This window comes from Astatotilapia calliptera, chromosome 16 (assembly GCF_900246225.1).
Source record: "Astatotilapia calliptera chromosome 16, fAstCal1.2, whole genome shotgun sequence".
In the NCBI taxonomy this organism is placed as follows: domain Eukaryota; kingdom Metazoa; phylum Chordata; class Actinopteri; order Cichliformes; family Cichlidae; genus Astatotilapia; species Astatotilapia calliptera.
In genome coordinates this window covers 16,443,223-16,464,744 of record NC_039317.1, presented here as the reverse complement: position 1 = coordinate 16,464,744, position 21,522 = coordinate 16,443,223, and the positions used below count along the sequence as shown (strand labels likewise).

Here is a 21,522-nt window from a genome sequence, read left to right as displayed (position 1 = left end):
GTTTTTCTCAGTTGCTTTGGTGCATTTCTCACAACAGAATTGATCTCTGCACCACTACTAAGGCTCTTCTCAAAACAATTGGTGCAAACTGCAAAACATGGTGGATAACTCGCAAAAGTGAGTCACCTCATCAAAAAGAAAAGTCAGTTGCTCAAAATAAGTAGTCAATGCTTCAAAAGCAAGTCCCTTAATCAAAACAGATAATATATTCATCAAAAGCAAGTACTTATATCAAAGTGTCAGGGCTGTCACAATTACAAGTCATTACACCAGCACCTTTGGTCACAAAATCAAATGGTTTGAACAGGTTCTCATTGTGACGGATTTCTTTGTAGGTGCTTCCCAATGACTAATAATAAAAAGATTAACCTGAGACAGATGAACCAGAGCGTTTAGAGTTTGTATTTCTCCTAATTTGTACTGTAGGCATGAATAAAGACCAACTTCCTCAAATGTGAGCTTCTTAATAACCAGAGAACAGTTTGCTGTAACACTCAGTCTGTCTGATTTGACTTTGTCTGTCCAAGTGTGATCAGCTCTACTGTTGTTTTGTGTCTTGAAACAAATGTCCACTCAGTACTGTCACAGTTATTCTGCTCATCTATCACATTTAGACAAGGCAGAGTGACGTCATCTCCAACTTTCATAAAAATGGATATTTCAGTTTCAGATACTGTTGAGAAGATTGATGAGAAATATGAAAGATAAATTAGAATGCAGCAGTTTTACAATCAGAGCGAAGATTTTAGACTCGGGTCTGTAAACATGTCCCATATTTCCCTAAAACAACAGTACATGCTCAGCTTTCTTATTTACTGTAAAGTTTATTGACCATAGTAATACTGATAATATTTAGTTTTGTTGCTAATAAAATGTTTCCTGTATCCTTACCTGGAATCAGAATCATCAGCATCAGAGATAAAAACATTTGAATCCATCTGAATTCATCCATCGTGCTTCTCTGCCTCACGTCTTTCTTGTTGTCGATCTCAACTGTCACAGTCTCTGAACTGATGACTCTTTTTACTTCCTGTCATTAGTCAGATCTCACTTCCTCACTGCAACTTTAGTCATTTGTAGTTCTTTCTTCTTGTTGGTATTGAGTATGTGAGCTTTCTCTGAAATTGATGAATACATTTAAATATTAAACAAAGATGACACAAATGAACACAAAATGCAATTCCTAAATGAAGTTGTTTATTATTAAGAGGGGAAAAACCTATATGGCCCTGTGTTAGACCAAGTTAAATGTGCGACAGTGTCAAAGTGCTATAGACAAGGGTGCAGGGATCAGGTCTCCAGGGAATCTGCAGGGAAAAGCAGGGGGAACACACTCACTCTCCTTCTGTCTCTCTTGGATTCTCACCAGTCTCTCACTCCTCTCTCGTACCAGAATTTCTGTAAGGAACAAGGGCAGGTCCAGGGTGTCTGTACACAGGGAAACGACGTGTTAGCACAAGATTCAAAATCCAAGAGAACTAGATTACTAGTGTCCTAGCCAGGACTTCACTAACATGAGTCAAGCAACAATACAGCAAAGAGCAGTCTAACTTCTTCCCGTAAGTAGAGGCCGGTTAATGAGACGCAGGTGTTCACCATCTCCCAGGTATGTAGGCCAAAGGCGGGAGCCCACAATGGCCTCCGCCCAGGCGATAGAGGGAGAGAAAAGGAGAGAAAAACAATACCAAAGCCCACTTGTAGCAGAATATTTCTCAGGCAGACGGTGACACTATAGTTTTTAAACATAACAAAAATCAGACGACGACTGGTTTGATTTAACTGTGGTGATGTTTAGATTGCTCGAGTTGAAAAACGTGTTGCTGTCCAGTTTGTGTGAAGTCAGCATTACAAAGAAAATGCAACAACCTATTAACAAAAAGTCCTTATATTTACTGTGATAGTTGACCTGCTGCACTCTTGGTCTTAAAGCAAATTAGTGTTGTTTTAAGCTTTAGAAAATGAGAAACAGTAATGTTAAATATATATGTATCACAATGGAGTGGACTTTGAGAGATAGTTTTATCTACTCTGCAGCATTAGCTGAAAAACCAAGGCAGGATCCATGAAGCTGAAACACGTCAGCAGAAGGAGGAAAAGGTGGTGAGGCAGGAAAAAGAGACTAAGAAGGTACCTCAGGCCACCAGGGTGGAGAGAGACTCACGGTCGAATTATGAGGTACAGTAAGCCTGAAAAGACAGGAGTGCTTCAGCTCGCTGTGTCGTTGTCAAAGAATGACAAAGAAAGAATCTAGTTGTCGTCCTGCAGAGGCAGCCCTCTCCGCCCATCCCAACCTTGCAGAAAAAGCTGGCAAATCTTGCGCCATCTAGGCCCTCCTCTGTTTTTAGCCAGCGCTCGTCTAGAACTCTGAGTAACTCATTGCAAAGACAGCAAATTTTTTCACATTTTGCCCTGTATGACAACTCTATAAATAAATAAAAATGCATTCACAGAATTGCTCAGTGTCAGCACCAAACCACCCACCACCCAATGAAATTCCCAGCCAGCAGGGTAAGATTTGTGCAAATTATAAACCTTTATTTTCCTGATCCCTGCCCTGCCTTCAGTCCCCTGTCGTGCTTCAGATGATCAACAGGAAGTGTTCAGTTTGCTGTCAGCCTTACGTTGGTGTCTGAGGAAAGAGCGGTGACAACTGGAGGTTCAGATGGGTTGCACAGATTCACACGAGACCCACTACAATCTGGTAAACAGGTATTGCAGTCAGGCACCACTGAACAGCAGGGTAATGTGTGCAGGCATAAGATGCCAGAACAACAGGGATTTCTATCTTTTGTGCCAGGCTTAGAATCAGTCATTTAGAGACGCTGCTATGTTGAATTTAACCCAGTTAACCCCAGATGTGGTGAGGCAAAGACACGATACTAACTCTGGGCTGTTAACGTGTGATCTTAATTTGATATTCGTAGTGAAGAATGTATTCAGTACAATGTTTTACAAGACATTTATTCATCTGTGCTTGTATTCAAGTTTACAGCAAATCATCTGAGAAATGCCTTTGAACTGGTGCCTGTTTCTGGGCTTTTCTTTTGTCACAAACTGCTCACAAAGAAGGACGAATGCTTTAGGAAACAAAAGCTTTGGAATGTATTCTGCAAGTACAGGTCAAACGCAATAGCCTCATTGTTTTATAGCAATGCTGAATTAACTTATGTCACTGCAGGACAGTGCAGCCAGTGGGGCTGATTGTTATAGTCACTGTGCACGACAAGAAAGCATTTGACATGGTGAACTGCTGCCACGGTTTTAGAGAGACGTCTGTTTGTTATTAGAAGTAGTTGTTCTGTTTAATTTGGGGTTTTTCTCCTTTGCTTCTTCGTAGAAGACGACCAATCTGCACATCGAGAAGCTGTCCTGTCTTCAGCTAGGAGTCCTTCTCCAGCTGCTGCACATGCTAACAGGCAAAACATCAGGGAGTAATACAAGCTTTTAATGCTTATGTGAACCACAGGCGTGCTTATAATGTATCAACCTGCAGTGAGACTGTAAAAGCAAAATCTTTCTTGATTTAATTTTCATTGCACAAATAATAACAGATTCAGGAATGTATTCAAGGAAGAGACTGGCAAAGAAAGAGTGGGATAGTCAGGGAGCTGAAGGAAGGAGTACTAAAAGGCTAGGTGCACAGCAAAGAGAGCGGTGTCACTGGCACAGGAAAAGGCTTGTAGTGAGTTGTATGTGAGGCTGGACACTAAGGAGAAAATGATTTTTAATGAATGGCAAGGCACATAAATTGTGCTGGAAGAGAGTAACCAAGTATAGAGATGGAAATGTGCTAATGTGAAGAAAGTGTGTTGAGAAGGGAGAAGGAGTACTTTGGACGAAAATTGAATTAGAGAAGGAAGTGAGGCAACTCTGAAGAGGATGGAGACGGGAGGCATAGAGAGGGTAGGAGTGAAGGCTATGATAAGGTGCGAAGAGAGTAACTGTGGTGCTGCATAAGAAAGTCCTGAGGGGCAGAGAAGTATGTGATGGGTTGAGATTACATCAGAGAGAGGCTCTGAGCCCCTTCTTGTTTGCACTGGTGATGGAGAGGCTGACAGATGAGATCAGGCAAGAGTCTCCGTGGATGATGTTTTCAGACAACCACAGAAAGGATTTGTGGATGTAGTGAAGGTGGACATGCAGGGGGTTGGTGTGACTGAGGAGGATGCTAGAAATAGAGAGATGGAGGCGGATGATCCACTGTAGCGACCTCTACAGGGAGCAGCCGAAAGAAGAAGAAGCACAAATAATTCTAATCATGCTTTTCTTTTATTCTCAGTACTAAGCTATGGAAGTACTAAGGAAGTCAAGGTTGTTTCCTCCTACAATCACTTTGGTCATGCTGTTCTTACAAGTGTGGAGGTGCCAGATGGTTTAGACTTGTTTAGATTGGTGCTCTGTCTCCCTTTATCCAAACTAAAACTTTGATGAGGTTTTTTATCTTCACTAAACACTTTTTTGCTTTGTGTTTATTATTGTGCTACTGCAAGTATTTCATATATTAGTCAGTTGATTGTTACTGTAGGGCAGCTCTAGGACAATCCCTGATGTGATGTAGCTTGCTTTTATCCAGCAGATACGACATCTCATGAGGAGGTTCGAACCCTGTACCCTGACCCTCCTGCTGACGCACAAAGTCTGGACATCCAGCAGCAGGCCCTTCTACGTGAACAACAGCACAACAGTTTCTATTTCTTTTAATATTGGAAGTCAGTTATTCATTAATGAATACAAATGGTGACTGAAGTTATTTAGACAGGACATTAAACAATAAACTTCCAATAAATTATGAACAATGTGTGACTGAATGTGTTCAGTGAAAGACTTTGAAAATATCACAGCATAAAACCAGTGTAAAAGTACTCAGACTACTTTTGGGGGTATTTATTTGATGATGCAACCAGAAAATGTGCAGGTTGTGAGTTTAACATTTTCAACACTGGAGAAGAAGTACATGTACACAGACTAGCTAATGACAAACATTTTTTTTAAATTAACCTTTATTTAAACAGGTTGTTCATTTTTCTGAGCTTATCTGGTGTCCAGTTTCGGTGGCAGTAGCATAAGCAGAGAAGACCCAGACCTTACTCTCCCGAGCCAGCTCCTCCATTATTTGGGGGACACTGAGGCATTCTCTGCTGAGTGCTGTGATCTCCCCAACATGTCCTGGGTGTGTCCTGTCTGTCCTGGTGGGACATGCCTGGAACATCTCACCCAGGAGGCGTTCAAGAGGCACCCTTGTCAGATGCCTGAACCTCCTCAACTGGCTCGTTTAGATGTAGAGGAGTAGCAGTTAACTCGGAATGAGACAGACAGCACCTACTGCTGGGGTGGGCCTACAGGAGGGAGAGCTCATGTCGTCTCTTCAGGACACATCACTGGACCCCAAGAAGCTCTCCCCGGAGCTCCCTTTGGCTGCTGGGGTCGGCATACGTTCAACTTTAAAATCACTCTTGGTTCTTGGCTAGCTTTGTGTTAGCATCCTTTGTGTACTGATGCTTGCAAGAAGCTAAAGTTGCTTTGGCAGAATTTTCTTTCTCATATATGCACACATAAGGAGAGAGATGTTTTATAAGCTTTAGTCATCACCGTGCACTTTTCCTGATTCACACAAAATACAGCAATCTGGCACCTTCCCACAGGGTCTTGCACGAGTATTAAACATGTTCATTTGTGCTTTGGACTGTCACCAGATTTCTTCTAGAAGTTTCTTGCCAGTCAGCAACTATCTTGGCAACACCACTTGAGTTTGTGTGTTGCATGCTAACATCCTTATCATATGTGTAATAATACTAAAGCTTCATCTTATGCACACACAAAAAACAAATATGGCTCCTTCGTGCAGGGTTTTCTGGTATGTTCATTTATGCTTCCCAATTAAAAAAAAAAAAAGAAAAAAAAAAAGAAAAAGCAAAGTTCTTGCTTCTCAGCCACTGCGGCCACATCCTCACCGTTTTTTAGGCAGTTATATAAACATACTGTGAGTGAGTCATAAGCTTAAATACAATAGTTGAAGGAACAAAAACGTAATGTTTAAAAATACCAGTCAAATCTGATTAAAGTAAATAATAAGTATACAATGTAGTTTTAAGACTTCTCAATGTTTCGTAACATTAATGTTCTATGAACTCGTGAGTCCAGAAATCTGAATGTCATGAAAAGTATTTATTATTCGTGTATTATTATTTTACAATACAAGGTTGTTTTTTTCCTGATACTTCATGCAAACCACATTTCTCCAGGCCTGTCCTAATCAGCTTACTCAGTATCACTAGATCCAATGCTGCTCCTCCAGCAGAGCACACAAAAGTAGGAGAGACCAGAGATGCCATGGCTTAGTTAGGAGACTGTTTGCTTCAAGGCCACTAGAGGGTGCTGCCATAAAACTACAATAAATGAATTGACCTTTTGACCTGCTCACACTCTTTTATGCAAAACCCTGCTGATGACACACACAGACACACACACACACACGCACACAGATTCTAGGTCTGACCAACCGTCTCCACCGTGGGCAAAAAGATGACAGTCAATAAAATTCTAAAATTTTATTTATAAACACAATGAATAGTAGTTAAAAGTCCAGTGTCCCATTTAGGTACAAAGTAAAAACACACAGTCCAAGGCCAGAGCCAGCTATGCCACAAAGCCAGTTGCACTCCACACGTTGTTCACTTCAACAGGGGTAGCAATTGTCCTCTGAGACCCACCACCCTGTAAGTAGAAAGCCTGCACAGAGCGACAAAATAAGACAATTCACTATATAATTCACAGCCCATCCATCCCAAACATATCAGATCATTAGAGGTTTTGTCACATTACATACCTGCACTGAGAGACAAAATAACACAGCAGTGTTTGTAATGTGGGCTATAAGTAGACTAGCATATCAGTGCAATCAATTACACCTGCCTCCAATTAGTCCAGCCCTTTTACAGTCATTGACTGGGTGAGAAAACATGAGCAAATCAACCCAAGAGACAAGCAGGAAGACTCTCTGAAGGCTCCTGTGGCTGCACAGGCAGTCTTACAATTACGAGGTTGGAGAGTTGTTGTTTCAAAATGTTCACACTGATTTCACATGCTCATTAACTCACAACCAGCTGACCATATATATTTCTGCTGCTGAGCTGCTTTTTGATGGAGATTTTCTGAATTAATTTTGCTACCATAAGAGCAGACTCCATGCTGAAAGCATGTGCACTGTCACTTGCAATGAGTGGCACTAATGACGCTAAATTTAATTACAGGTCATGGACAGCCTTCATAAATGCTCATATTACTCACCCACACTGAATTCCAGCACAGGTTCATCTGGGTCCTGACTATTTCCTGCAAAGTAACACAAACGTCATCAGAACATTAAGTCAGAGAAACAACATTTGGAGCTTTTGTACATGATAAATTATACTGCAGTAGTAAAACAAAGTCAAGCAGCAGTACATTTATTAAAATCACCTTCAGCTGTAATATTTAAACTGATTTAGTGTCAATTTAGATTATGTTGAGATTAAAATGAAACTAGTACCCTTGTAATGTCTTTTTAAATTAGAGGTAAATATTTGTATATTTTTTACATAATATAATTATATTTACTGGATTTTCTCTCTATTGTAGTTTAGTATTATAGTTATTACTTGTCTTGTTTTTACAATGATTTGCTCTGAATGCAGCCTTTAAAGAAAAGACTATCTGTTCAGTAACTATCCATCAGACTGGGTCCATGTTACCAGCCAAATGGGTAATAATTAAAGTAAGTTTTGAATTACGTATATTTGGGTGTTTAGGTGACACTTTTGCAAAAAATATATATAATTAGGTTTAAAAGAACTAAACATGTATGTATTTAAAAACAATAAGTGTGTTAGAATTACTACAGCAACAGGTTGTAGCTCACTGTACTATTTTTGAGCACAACTTTGGTGCTTTTGCCTCATTTTTAAATCAGTGATCCCAGTAGCACAGTCTAAGCAGAGACCTCAGTGCTTGGCAAACAATCAATAGAATCAATATAATTATTAAAAAGAAACAAAATAAATGCCAACCATATAAAAAAAACATAAACTTAAGGAAAAAACTAAACTTGATTTTGTGTCTTTAGGCTATTGTTAACAGCAAGCATGAGGTTAGTGCATATGTATTATTATTGGAAAGATTACTGCAAAGAAAAAAAGGTTGAACCAGGAGGGGGCGATATTGCTCTTCTTACCATGAGTTACATGCAGGCTATTACTTACCATGTCACTCACATTTATTTCACAAAACAGCTGAACCCACTTAATTCGATTTAATTGTATTTATGCAGAGCTGAATCACAACAACAGTCTCCTCGAGGTGGTATAGATTGTAAGGTAGAAAGTCTACAATTAAAAAGAAAAAACCTCAATACAGTGGGAAGGAACAACTCACTTTTAACAGGAAGCACCCTCTGGCAGAACCACGGTCAGGGAGGGGCAGCCCGCTGCGACCCTTTGGGGATGAGGAGACGAAAAAGGGGACAAAAGACACACTGTGGACAAGAGCCAGAGATGAACAAGAACTAATTATTGAATGCAGAGAGGTGTATAAACACATGGTGGGAATCCCCCAGCAGGGTAGTCCCAGGGTAACTAAGGGAGGATTCATGGTCACCTGATTCAGCCCTAGCTATATGCGTTGGCAAAAAGGTAACTTTGAAACTTAATCTTAAAAGTAGAGATAGTGTCCGTCTCCTGCATTCAAACTGGGAGCTGGTTCCACAGAAGGATGATCCCCTTCTACTTCTAAATATCCTAAAAACCACAAGGAAGCCCACAGTCTGAGAGCAAACTATCAAACTACGAGGTCTTTAAAATAAGATGATTATTCAAGACCTCATGTGTGATGGGAAGGATTCTGAATTTGATGCTGGACCCACAAATCATAAAAGAGAAACACTAACTCACACACACCAGAAAGTGCCAAGAATTATAATTATATGTAATTTAGTTTTGCGTTCCTTTATAATGCTTTCAACTATACAAATAAGACACTTCATGGGGGCGCCTGAGCCTTGTAGACACAACAAATACTGAACAAACCTCATGCGCCCTGTTGTTGACAAAACGATAAAAATGAATGTGTACTTCTGTCTTATTTAGGTCATTTTTGTAGTTTTTGTAGACAGACTACTGTAATTTCTCAATAAAATGTCGCTTATTATCGCTCACTCTCAAGAACAAAAACGTGAGTAATTTCCCAGTAGCTCACCATATTTGGGATCTTCTAACATCCACACTTCATGTTTAAACGGTGGTGCGGAGGCGGTGTACCGTCGCAGGCCGGATGTAGCATTCAGCGCGGTGTGCCTTTTTTTCAGTTGCTAAGCAACAGATTTGTCCCGCCCCTTTCGTTATGACGGGGCGGGCCAGTCCTTTGACTGGTGACGTTACAAAGAAACGTCAGGTGACGTTACAAAGAAACCTTAAACCGACCTTATATATAGACCTGGCTGTTCAGTTGAAACGCATTCACACAGCGGGACAGCAGCGCTTTAAACGTTCAAACACGGAGTTTAACACAAAACAACATTTTAGACATAAAAAACAAAAAAGTGAAATGGCAAGCTCGAACTGTAACACAATGACAAATGATGAAACAGTTCAGACCAATGGGGATAATTCTACAGTACATGCTTTGGTATCCCTCTTGAATAACTTGTTCAGTAGTTTTTCGATCAAGCAGTGGGGAGAGCTTATCTCAGGCTATCCGGATTGCTTCACCGCTAAGCGGCTTGTAGGTTTTGTAGAGGACGTAATGGACCTGTGTGCACAGTCAGTAGCAGTATCACCACTGAGGTCTTCCCAGAACTCCCCTGTACATGAAAACTGTTCTGTCCACACCACTACTGGCAAAACGGTTTTGTCACGTGTGAAATTTTTGGACGATTCTGCTGAGCAGGAGTTTGATACAGCACAGAATATAGATGCTAACAGCCAAGAAACAGCTAACACAGAAGAAAGCTGTCAAAATGCTGACCAACACAGTGCTGCAAAACCAGAAAACAATCCAATTCCAGATCCCCAGCAGCAGAAATCCTGTGTTGAACATGAAGCCAGCATCCCACCGTTAACAAACGTAAGTCAAACGGAGTCATATAAAAAGATACAGCATCACAGATCTTCTGTAGACTGTGAGCCACCTGAAAAAACAGACTTTGAAAGATGGTTAGAGACATTAATTCAGGCTGTGCTTTCAAAGCTTGGTAAACTTTTAAAGTGCCCTCATTCTCACCAAAAACGTTTGTTGGATCTACTCTTGGACAAATTCAAGGGGATGGATTTGCATTTAGACCGAAAAGTGCAGAATTATTTTGACTGCATTGCTAATGCGATTTTCACTGATATTTGTGACAAATTACATAAATTGTCACTAATATCATTGAAAATGGGGAGGAGTGGGGAGGAGGATTCAATGAATTTAATGGAACAACCAATATTTAATATCATAACTACTTCAGTATTCCAAGAACACCTGTTGGCAGTAACAGTTACTGATAGACTGGAATCATATGAAAAGAAAGAAAGATGCAGATTTTCAGTGGAAATCTTTGTGGAAGGACTGATTTCCCAGGTTTCAAAAAAATCAGGCACAGTCTTCAGCATTGAAAGTGCTGAAGCTATCTCCAACCGGCTTACCATGAAAATCTGGACTGAAATCAGGGCCAGATACGACAAAATCCCACCAGAGAAGTTCAAGAAACTCAGCGAGAGGGTTTTCAAATCCCTCTGTAAAAGATGGAAGCATGCATCTTTGGTGACATTCTGGCAATTAAACTTCCAAGATCTTGATGAAGATATTGTTAAAACTTTCAAAAGAAAGATATTCACAGAACCAAGTTGCATATCTAAGTGCTTCTCATCGGTGCGGGCATTTTTTGGGAGGTGTAAGGGAAGAAACAAAGTTTCCACTTTATAGTGACATCGTGATATCAACAGCAAAATATTTTCTAAAACTCACTGGACACTTTAAATGAGCTAGTTTTACATTTAGATCAGATCAAGTCATTTTTGAAATCCCCAGGAATGGTCGCGGCAGATGGCCACCCCGCCCTGAGCCTGGTTCTGTCGAAGGTTTCTTCCTCTTAAAAGGGAGTTTTTCCTTCCCACTGTCGCCTCGTGCTTGCTCAGAGGGGTTTGTTCTTTTGGGGTTTTCTTTTTAATACTGTAAGTTGTTACCTTACAGTGTGAAGCACCTTGAAAACACCATTGTTTCCTTTGGTGCTATACAGATTGAAGTGACTTGCACTGATAACATAACTAAGCTGGGACTTTAATTTAACATCAATAAAATTATAAAAATATTACATCTTGATTTCTGCTTGTTTTCATTGTCTGTGACTTAATGAATACAAATGTGTAATTTAACAGATTCTTTCTTTATGTTAGTCTGACCGGTGATTCCACGTTGGCCTTAGGTGTTGGCGCGGATACGCTGCAGCCCCTGAGCCATTAATGGCCCAGCACACTACAGTAAAAACAAAACAACAGCCATCTGTCCAACTAGGAAAGGAAAATAATAAACTGCCTCCTTGGAGGCAACCTGACTCAAAACAGTTGCAGTCCAACTCAGACTGACTGCAATCACTCTCAGGCAGATTGATGAAGATCTGCAAATAACTGTTGTCTAATTTATAAACGCAGACAGATTGCCAACACGTCTGTTCACAATAGAGGACTGTACTTACATGGTTGCAAACTGGTTGTTATCTTGCTTATATGAAAACATTGCTTTGGAGCAATGAAACTCAAACACATTCATTTTTAAAATGCTCAAAATGAAATTTTGAAGCATTTGGCTTTATGCTTTGAAAGTGCCGTTGTGAGTGGGAGTGTGAAATCCTTACTTGATGTGTTCCCTTTGCCTTTACTGTTTTCAGTTTTATCAGTTTTCAGTTTTATTTGTCATATGCAAGTTAGCACAGGGTCAACATTGCAATGAAATGTGTTTGACGAGCAGCAGTCACTCAGCAGCATGGTACAGTAGAAGAAAATATAATAAAATATAAATAAAAATAGAAAAATAGAAAAATAGTAAAGAGCAAAATATTTGAAAGACGTGGTAAAAGAGAAAAGATGACTAAAATATATATATATATGTATCTATAAATATATGTACACTAGTGATTAAATAAGAAAATCTTGAAAAGAAATATGACGGGAGGTCAGATGGGATATTGCACAGGAATGAGCAGCAGAAAATTACAGTATTACTCAGACTTTTAATAGTCATATTGTCAGTTTTGGCCGACGGTCATGGGTCACTTCCACTAAAATAGCACGAGACTGGAGTAAAATGTACTTTATTAATGAGAACACATGGTGATACAGCAAAGAATCCAACCCTTCTGAAAAGCAAATGGCTTCCTGTTATACTCTACCTGATTCAGGTGAGCATCTGGAATAGACCAAGTCTGGGGGTCAGCAAACCAAAGGAAAACAAAACCCTCCCCATAAGAAAACCACTACAATATAACCAACACGTTCTCACTCCCAAAGCGTAACATTTTACGCTAGGTGACAAATCGTCACCATATTACGTTTTTGGCTACCCACCACGTTCCTGAATGACGACCTCGGAAAAAAGAGGAAATATGAGAACTGTCTGGACTGAATCTACACATGTTTGCTCTTTTTCTTCAAATCGCTTAGAAACACGCTATTTAACATCATTAAAGTCCTGGATAAGGTCAGGAATAAGGTTATGGTCAGGGCTAGGGATAAGGTTAGGTTTAGGGCTGGAATACAGGGCTGGAACGTCTATTACCGCGGGAGCGTCATTGCACTGGATTCCAGCCATAGCCCGCCGCGTACCATAAGAACGCCGAAGGTCTCCTTTCACGTTCCTCAGGAACGCCGCGGGACGTGACAAAACGTCGACATGTTACGCCTCGGGAGTGAGAACGGGCTGATATAACACATCATAGACATATGAAGATTTGTAACAAGTCCTATAAATAACTCCATAACATATAAACTTCAGTATCTTCTATATACATTAAAACAGCGGTCCCCAACCTTTTTTGCGCCACGGACCGGTTTATGCCCGACAATATTTTCACGGACCGGCCTTTAAGGTGTCACAGATAAATACAACAAAATAAAACTAGTACCGATACCGGAAAAAAGAAGATTTATTCATAACACACGTGAAAGACCCAGGAAAACAGAGTTAACGATAAAAACGATAACAAAATAACGATAAAAAACGATAAAAACTCTGAAAACCATACATTTCACACCCGAGCCTCATCTCTCGACCAAACGACGGTCCGTGGCCCGGCGGTTGGGGACCGCTGCATTAAAACACCTTAACCACAGTTAGGTTTCAGCCCTCGCTGACTCAGAACAAAGTAAGACAATCAGAGTTCGATTGGTTTTTACTTGTGCAGGGGAAGCCTGGTCGGATTCTCAGAGTTGCAAGCTCTACACCCAAACTCAGACAACTCCAACTCCAGCCTCCACTCGCAGCCTTTTATTGAATGAAAACAGTTACACAACCGCCCATTGTAAACCCCATATGTTGTGTGGTAAAAGCTAAGGCACTGTGTGTGTGTGTGTGTGTGTGTGTGTGTGTGTGTGTGTGTGTGAGTGAGAGAGAGTGTATGTGTGTCTGTATACGTGACTTCCTGCTTACAAACGTTTTAACCGCATCTCTAGTCATAAAAGGGTCATCTCCCCTCAACCTCGTATATGGCTTAACCTCTCTAACAGTCCACCATTTACATGGTGAGCCCATAAAGGGCAGGAAGTGAACATTCCTTACCAAATAAGGAAACCAGAATCTTACATAGATTGTGCCTGCAGTTGAAAACTATAGCTAGTAACATCCCCAACATCCTACATGTGGGGGAGGAACAGAAAATATCTGAACATACAGTTCAAGACAAGGTCCAAGCACAATAATGACAACTTTTAACAAAATCACTCCAACACACTCCCCTAGCCTGGCACATTGGTTTTCTCCAGGAGCTCATAAGCAGGTGATTGAGCTGCTTTTACTCTTTACAAAGTGAGTACTGTTAACACTTCTCTTTTTACATATACAACTAATTTAGGTTACAGACAAATGATTAAATGTGAACAGCTCTAACACAGGTTCTTTTCCTGACACAGGTAGGATGGCCAGTCCCCCTGTCTCTTCACCTTTAACGAGTCACTTAAATAACAACCCAAAAAGCCTAATAAAGAATCACAATCAACCAGTGTGTGTTTTTCTTCATTACGGTTTTTAAATACAAATCAGTCAGTCAATTAATAAAAATACAAGTAAGGGTAATGGAACCCCTGGTCTCCATTACACACATAAATACCATAAAGACACTAAGTCGTAGAGCTCTGAACTCCTTGCTTCTATGATATTTACACTTCTTCTTGGCCTTCTCCTTCACTCTGAGTCACTCCAGGATAAACGCATCAGCTCAGACATACAATAATTAAAATATGTGTAGGTGACCGTTTGGCAGAAGACGATGTCGAGGCGGTACTGCAGTGACACGTCCGTGGCTATCGTCGGGGCGGTGTCCTGCATCAGAAGGAAGTCAATAGACTTCTTGGCTTTGTTGCTCATCATGGCGCTGTAGTCCGTGGGCGTGGCCTGCAAAAAGTGTAAATAAACCATCAGAGACCAAACACAAATATGCCTTCCAACCACTAGTTTAGACAACATCTTGCAAAGAGTGTGTATTTCAGAGTGCAGTTGTTTTTAAATTTGACAGAAACAGAAATAAAGACGGAAGAGAAGGACAACAGGGAAAGCAGAAGCACCGACACACTGAAATCTTTTAGGGTCAAGCTCCAGAACTAGCCACAAATCCTGCTGGAAAGAACCTAAAAATACTTAAAAATACTTGCAGAGATCGAATGGAGCCGTTAACTCAAAAGCCTGGTGTCAGGCATGTTCTTTAATAAATAAGAAACGAGCTGATATGTTACAGACCCCAGTCTTTACGTAAAGAAAAAGCTGACATTTAGAGAGAGAGGTCTGGGCTTCTCTGCTTGGGCTGCTGCCCCCGCGACCCGGCTCCGGATAAAGTGGAAGAAAATGGATGGATGAATGAATCTTGAAAATGAACAAGTCTTCCAGTACAGAGTAAAATGTGAGAGTGAAAATATTGCGTGTACTTAAAACCCCTGGAGGGTCTTGGGTCGATTTGTGGCTATTTTCAAATTTTGATTACATGCCATTTGCACAGTGTTGAATGGACTATAGCCAAATTCTCCAAAAAAAAAGTTTGATATGATTTTATTTCAAAATTCAAGTCTGACTTCCTTCAATTAGCTTCAGTGGCTAAGCTACAGACAAACTTACACTATTGTGCTTAGTGGTCGATTTGTGCCCCATTGAAACCCATTATAAACGCTATTTTTCACTGCAAATTAATTACGGTCAAAGGGATCGTTGATGTTTAGCGTTCATTTTCATTTTGCAGGACGGGCCTTAGAGTTGTAATTTTTTTATTTGTCCACCGGGTGGCGCCCTTGCTCCACATTTGACCCCGGGCTGGAAAACAGCGGGCTGCTTAGATAGACCTGCGGGAAATGAAGCCTCATTTCCGGCGTGCAGCAGCGGCTTCGCCCGCTGATCGGGCGGGACAATTTTTTGGTCCCTAGGACCGTGAGAGGGTGCTTTTTTTTTTTTTAGTCAACAGGAAATGACGTATTTGTTGTCACGTGGTATCGGGCGTGTGTGCTGGAAAAACGGGTCCCCGGTGATCGTGCCCCGGTAACAATGGCGTGTCCAGCGGGGTGGCCTGGGGGGGCACAGGCCACCCCCCAAACCAGACTGGCCACCCCAGGTGCCACCCCAAAGGCAAAACAATAAAATTCAATCAAATATCAAATGTCCGATTATGTTTTCACGGTGACGCTCAGATATCCGAGTGTAAGTGAATGCAGCATCGCTTCTGCGCTATGCGCATCACGTTAGCAAAGGTAGGAGAGCCAAGCGCGAAAGATGGCACTGCAGGAAACAATTTTTCGGTGAAAGAAAATGAGGACAGAATAAATGTCCCGGTAAGTAATATCAAGTTTGTTGAGTTTAGTAAACTTCGGTGAAATTAGAATACCAAGGAAAAAAATAACACTTAAAGAATTATTGCAGCTGTGGAATATTTCAGACAGTATGCTACTGAGGGCAGCTAACATAAGAGTTATGCGTTATAAGATATAATCTAAGTCGTAACATTGCTGTATGGAGCTGCAGATTTGGTTGCAGGTTAACATAGCTGGACTGGCCATCGGGCATACCGGGCATATCCCCAGTGACTTATTTTTTATTTTTTTTGTAATGGCATGAACAATGAGAGGTGGTGGATTGGCCAGATGCAGGTCGATGTGTAGAAATAACTCCGTTGTTTGGTGGTGGCTATGACGGGGCTTCCACAGAGGCAACAGGTGGATGAGGGAAGGGGAGGCAGGAGGAGAGACCCGAAGCAGCCACCAGTCCGAGTGTCAGGTGAACTGAACTTCAGGTAAGAAGTTATGACCTGCAGTCTATCTGGGTCAGATATAAACCAAGTTTAGGTGGAGTTTATTTTCATGTTGCTGACTTTTTACTGTCAGTTGCAATAACTCATACTGCGTTCTAGCCAGTTTGACGGAGTTTTTATACAGCTGGGTGGGTGCTATGATGTTACTGATAGTGAACTTTATTTTATTCATAAGGTTAGTAGAGTTGCCAACGGCTCCTTAAAAATGGAATGGTCCCTCATTCAGAGAAAATATTACACGTTTCGTATTGAGCTGAGAAGAGACGCAGTTTGTCCCGGACTTTAGCTAGAATGGAAAAAAGACACAAAGCTGGATTTATTCTGTCTTTATGCTGCACAGCTGCCTCTTCTCTCATTCTCTCCCCCTCCCTCTCCTGTTGCTACTTCAATCATGAAACTGATCAATGATCAGCTGATCGGCTTTTCTCTCTTGTTTATCGCCCACTTTGCGCCAGAAAGAGGAAACCAGCAGATGTTGCGCTAAACAACAGCAGCATGTTTAAGCTTGATCGGCTGTTGTTAGAATGTATTTAATATTAATTTCTAGTATCAGCTGATGTTTGCTGGAGCCACAGCTGTAAAGCTGCTGGTCATGATGTCTGTTTAGATATGTGGTGAGAGGGAAACATGAAGATGAAACCAGGAGATGTCCTTACTGAACCATCAGAGCTGAACAGGTGATGGAGAAACAGGTTTACCTTTTAGGTGACATGAATGAGTTGAAGGGAAGTTATGAACTGTTTCTGAGAGACAAATAACACCAGGATCCTTTTTTATGTAGCAGACAGCTGGTAACTGTGCAGGGGCGGGTCTAGCAAAGTTTTGCCAGGGGGCCAGGTAGGGCATTAACAGGGAGAGGTGGGCACAAAGAAATACTTTTCTTTCTTATTCTCATTTAAAATACCTAGTTTTTATTAAATAATTATCTAAATCTTACAACCAAAGTTTTTATCTGACGTAAAATGTATAGAAATCATACATATACCAACAAGACTGTACATCACTGTCACAACAGGGTTTGTTTTCAGTCAAAGTCTTTATGGCTTTACTACCTGGTGGGTCGGTCTGTAGTAAAAATGCCCAATTTTTTTGTCCCAGTCCAGCCCTGCAGGTTAATACTGGCAGTGTCACCATGCCAGCTGACTGTATTTTATCATCAGCCAGTGTTGTTCTTTATCAATATTACCAAAGTTTACGATAAGGCAGCATAGAAAGTATTTACTTGCTTTCAGGTTTCATTCAAATGTTAGTCTTTTCAGTTGTTTCCCCACTTTTTTCCTGTTTCAAAATCAAACACCAGTTTGTGAGAAGATTATCTTCTTTTTTTAACAGGCAGATAAAGTTTTGCATTGGCATTGGCTAATTTGTCAATTGTTTGTTACAAATGTTCGTATTTTAATTTTCAAAAATGTTTTTGCCCAAAACATATGTGCACTATATGTCAGTAAAAATACTATGCAAATATTGCTGTCCTTGACTGCTGAGTAAACACTGACAAAGCACTGATTGTATCTCTTGTACTTTATCAACGCAGTATCTAAAAACTTTGCACCGTAGTGGTTAAAATCTCATTCTAATAAGAGTTAAAAGTGCATTTGGTTATTAGGTTTATAGGATTATTGAATTATGGTTAAGGGTTGGTAGAATTTTTTTTTAAAACATTATCTGCCAATTAAATCTGCCACCCTTCTCCAAATCTGTGCCCCTACCTGGCCCCCCCAACAAAAATTTTCTAGACACGCCACTGGCTATGGTAGTTCAGATAGGACTACTGGGAATGAAATTTGAGAAATTATATATGAACAAAACCTCACAAACTTTGTTAACCATATAAAAACACTCTATACCGCTCTTTTTTTTTCATGGCTCAGCACAGGTCACTTGAGACAAACAAAAAGAACCAATGAAATGAATGTTTCAGCTGAAACTGTTATTCAAGCTACTTTACCTGCTCCATGTAAAATTTGCACTTGGATTGGCTTCTGTCACACACTCAAATGAGTCCTCAGATTTTGCTCTGATGTTCACTTCTGTGGGAGAGACTGCAAGAGCAGAAAGACAGCTGTGTTAATCCTGAACTGAGGACACAGTAATAACATGAAAATAATGTTTCGCCAATGTTTCCTACATCTTGAATCCAAACTCGACAAACTTTTGGGACTGAGGCTGATGTTGTGTGGTTCAGGCCATGATTCAGTCTTTAGCAATAACAATGGTCTTTTTTTTAATCAGTCTAGATGTTTTTGTCTTTCAGAAAGAATTTTCCCATCTATTGTGACAACATGCTACAATGTGACAAACAGGAGGCAAAGTCATGAGATTTGGGATGTTTCACTCCCATTCATTTAAAAAAACAAAAAAGCACACACTCGAGAATAAAGAGGAAAAACAAAACAAAGTATCTGGATAGGACTTGATCCTCTTTCCAGTAACAAACATTTAGGTCCACTTTCTTAGTTTTAGTCATTTCCTTGAGGGTTTTGTCAAACATCAAAGTAAAACTGCCTCTGTTTTATTTAATTATGTAAGGAGTCGAACCAAAGTTTGGTACATGGAATGTTTTGTCTTTACTACACATAAAGCTTTTAGCGTTTTCAGAATTCAGCAACAGATTATATCTATCAGTCCCTTAGTAGTGTCCTAGGTATTCTGTCTGTTATAAATAAACTGTACAACTGTTTCACTAACAGAGTCCTGCGCTTGAGTCTGTTCATGCATTGCGACTGATGCGTCCACTGGCTAATTTTCAGAGATTTCCAAGAAAAAATATAACAAATGCATCAACCATGGATAAAAAAAATAAATAAATAAACTACATCAGCAACTGATACTCACAGTAGACCTGTATAGTGAAGGGCAGACTTTCAACTTTAGACAGGAAGTCACCACTGATGACACACTGGACCTGGTGACCGTTAATCTCTCTCATAGGAACACCAAACAGAGAGCTGACTGTGGTAGTCGTGCCATTGTCATACTGGGTGGAGTTTGTTGTCGTCCTCACTTTGTCTCCCAAAGCACCAGTGAGCCATCTCACCTCTGCAGGAGGCTTCGATCCAGCAGCCGTGCAGGTAGCAAATAAAACCTCTTCTGTGCCCAAAGTGGGAAGATTGTCCTTGATGCTTGTGAAAGGAGGCACTAGGAGAGTTACAGCACTAATTTAAATGAACATGCAAGACAGATGGTGACAATAACTGTTTCTCACATACAAACACAAGAGTATTTTAAAATAAAGATAAACAAAAGTTTAGTATACCAAGCAAGTTTAGAGGTATTTCTGTCTTCTGATTTCCACTGGGAAACAAGGTGAAGATGCACGTGTAGCTGCCTTCATCCTTCAGGGCAACATTGGATAACTGGAGAGTTCCATTTTTGTCATTAAAATTCCCGATATATTTAAATCGATCATCACGTTCACTGACAAACTGTGGTCCATCTCTGGGTAGGATAGTTAGAAAATTGTCATTGTGAGGTTTTTCTCTCGTCCTCCTCTGCCAGGTAATCTGTGTCAGGTCATCATTGGTATCCATGACATAACACGATAACATAGCGGTACCTCCTTGAACCCACTTTCACATTTCCACCAATCACCCGGAGAGCTGTAAAGAGCATTCACACAAAAATTTAATGAATAATGTATGTGTGTGTGTGTGTGTTGGGGTGGGGGGGGGGGGTTAAGGGTGGTGTCTGAGAGGCAGATGTGCAAAATAAGGACAATCATGGATAATACCTCCCTCCCATTATGAATGAAATGTGCTCTATTTGGAAGCAGCCCCTCTCCTGTCGACAGGTTGTGTGTGAACTTTAAATCATCAAACTGTAAATTATAAATTTTAAATTGTTATTGATCCCTTTACCCCGAGTCCTAAAGTGAATATTTATTTTCTTACTCTTCTTATATTTATTGTTTGTTTATTTGCACTGGTGTAACTGAAGCCTCGTCGTCTCGTCTCTCTATATACTGGACTGTATGTAGCAGAGATGACAATAAAGTTTACTTTGACTGCAGCAGCAAGAAGGCGCACCGAGGGCTCTCGCGCTCACTTTTCGCGTATAGAATTTCGAAAAAAAAACATCGGTGCAAATTATAAGTCTGTATCATGATGTCTGGTGTTTTCGTGTTTGTTGTTTGTTGTTTTGTTTTTATTTTGTTTTATTTTGCGAGTTGGTTATTAGATGCTGCTCCAGCCAGCCAGAGAATCCCCGTCCTCTCCTCCCTGTGTCGCAAGCAGCGGGCGCGCCTCGCAAACGGAGGGCGCCCTTATTCCCAGCAAATGGCCGTAAGAACACCGATCAGTGTCTATGCCATCCTCAAAATGCGCTGGCATGATGTCGGGGCAGTGTACGAGCAACTTTTTTGCCGATGCCCGTGATGCCGCCCTGGGCAACCGTCCGTCTCGCCCATATCAAAAACAGTTACTGATGAGTACTTAGCCAGGAGTGGGTTATAAAAACAAAACACGACTCTCAATCCTACACTTTTACATTTTTTAAAAACATTTTTAAAACATAATAATTTACAATTGATGTTTAGCGTAGAAACTCGAAGTGATCACCTACAGTGAAGAAATTAAATACCAAAACGAAGGTGATCGCGGGCAGCTCACTAAAAAAAAGGGGTTTTCTTCTTATTTAAAATAAGAGATGTAAGACGTTTTCTATTCTACCTTCGACCAAAGCAACAGCAATAAAGGATAATCCACGTACCTTCAGCGTCTGTACTCATCAGAAACACTATCATCAGAAGCATACGTGTCATGGAGTCACATCGTAAAGGGAAACGGTGGCAGTAATTGGCACAAAAGAAGGCAGCTTCATCCATCCGCAAATCTTAAAGTTATAAGAACGTTCCAAAGTCTGGGGAAAAAAACGTTGTTAGGTCGGTAAACGAAATACATATTCGTGTAAACCAGAGGCGGAGCCAGGGGCTTAGCCCAAAAGAGTAGTATGCATGTGGGATTTATTTTTTTTTTTTTGGGGGGGGGGGGGCTAGAAATGACTGAAAGATTAATTGG

General features: G+C 40.6%; 1 protein-coding gene across 1 annotated transcript; it reads right to left on the bottom strand.

The window, feature by feature from the left end:
- Positions 1–13,389: 13,389 nt before the first annotated feature.
- Positions 13,390–20,062, bottom strand: LOC113007457 (nectin-1-like). Its single transcript, XM_026144049.1, has 4 exons — positions 19,764–20,062; positions 19,343–19,645; positions 18,456–18,549; positions 13,390–14,613 (listed from the first exon to the last, which is right to left on the bottom strand). Exons 1-4 carry the CDS (start codon positions 20,053–20,055, stop codon positions 14,586–14,588), a joined length of 717 nt encoding a protein of 238 aa, XP_025999834.1. The 5' UTR covers positions 20,056–20,062; the 3' UTR covers positions 13,390–14,585.
- Between the last annotated feature and the right edge of the window lie 1,460 nt (positions 20,063–21,522).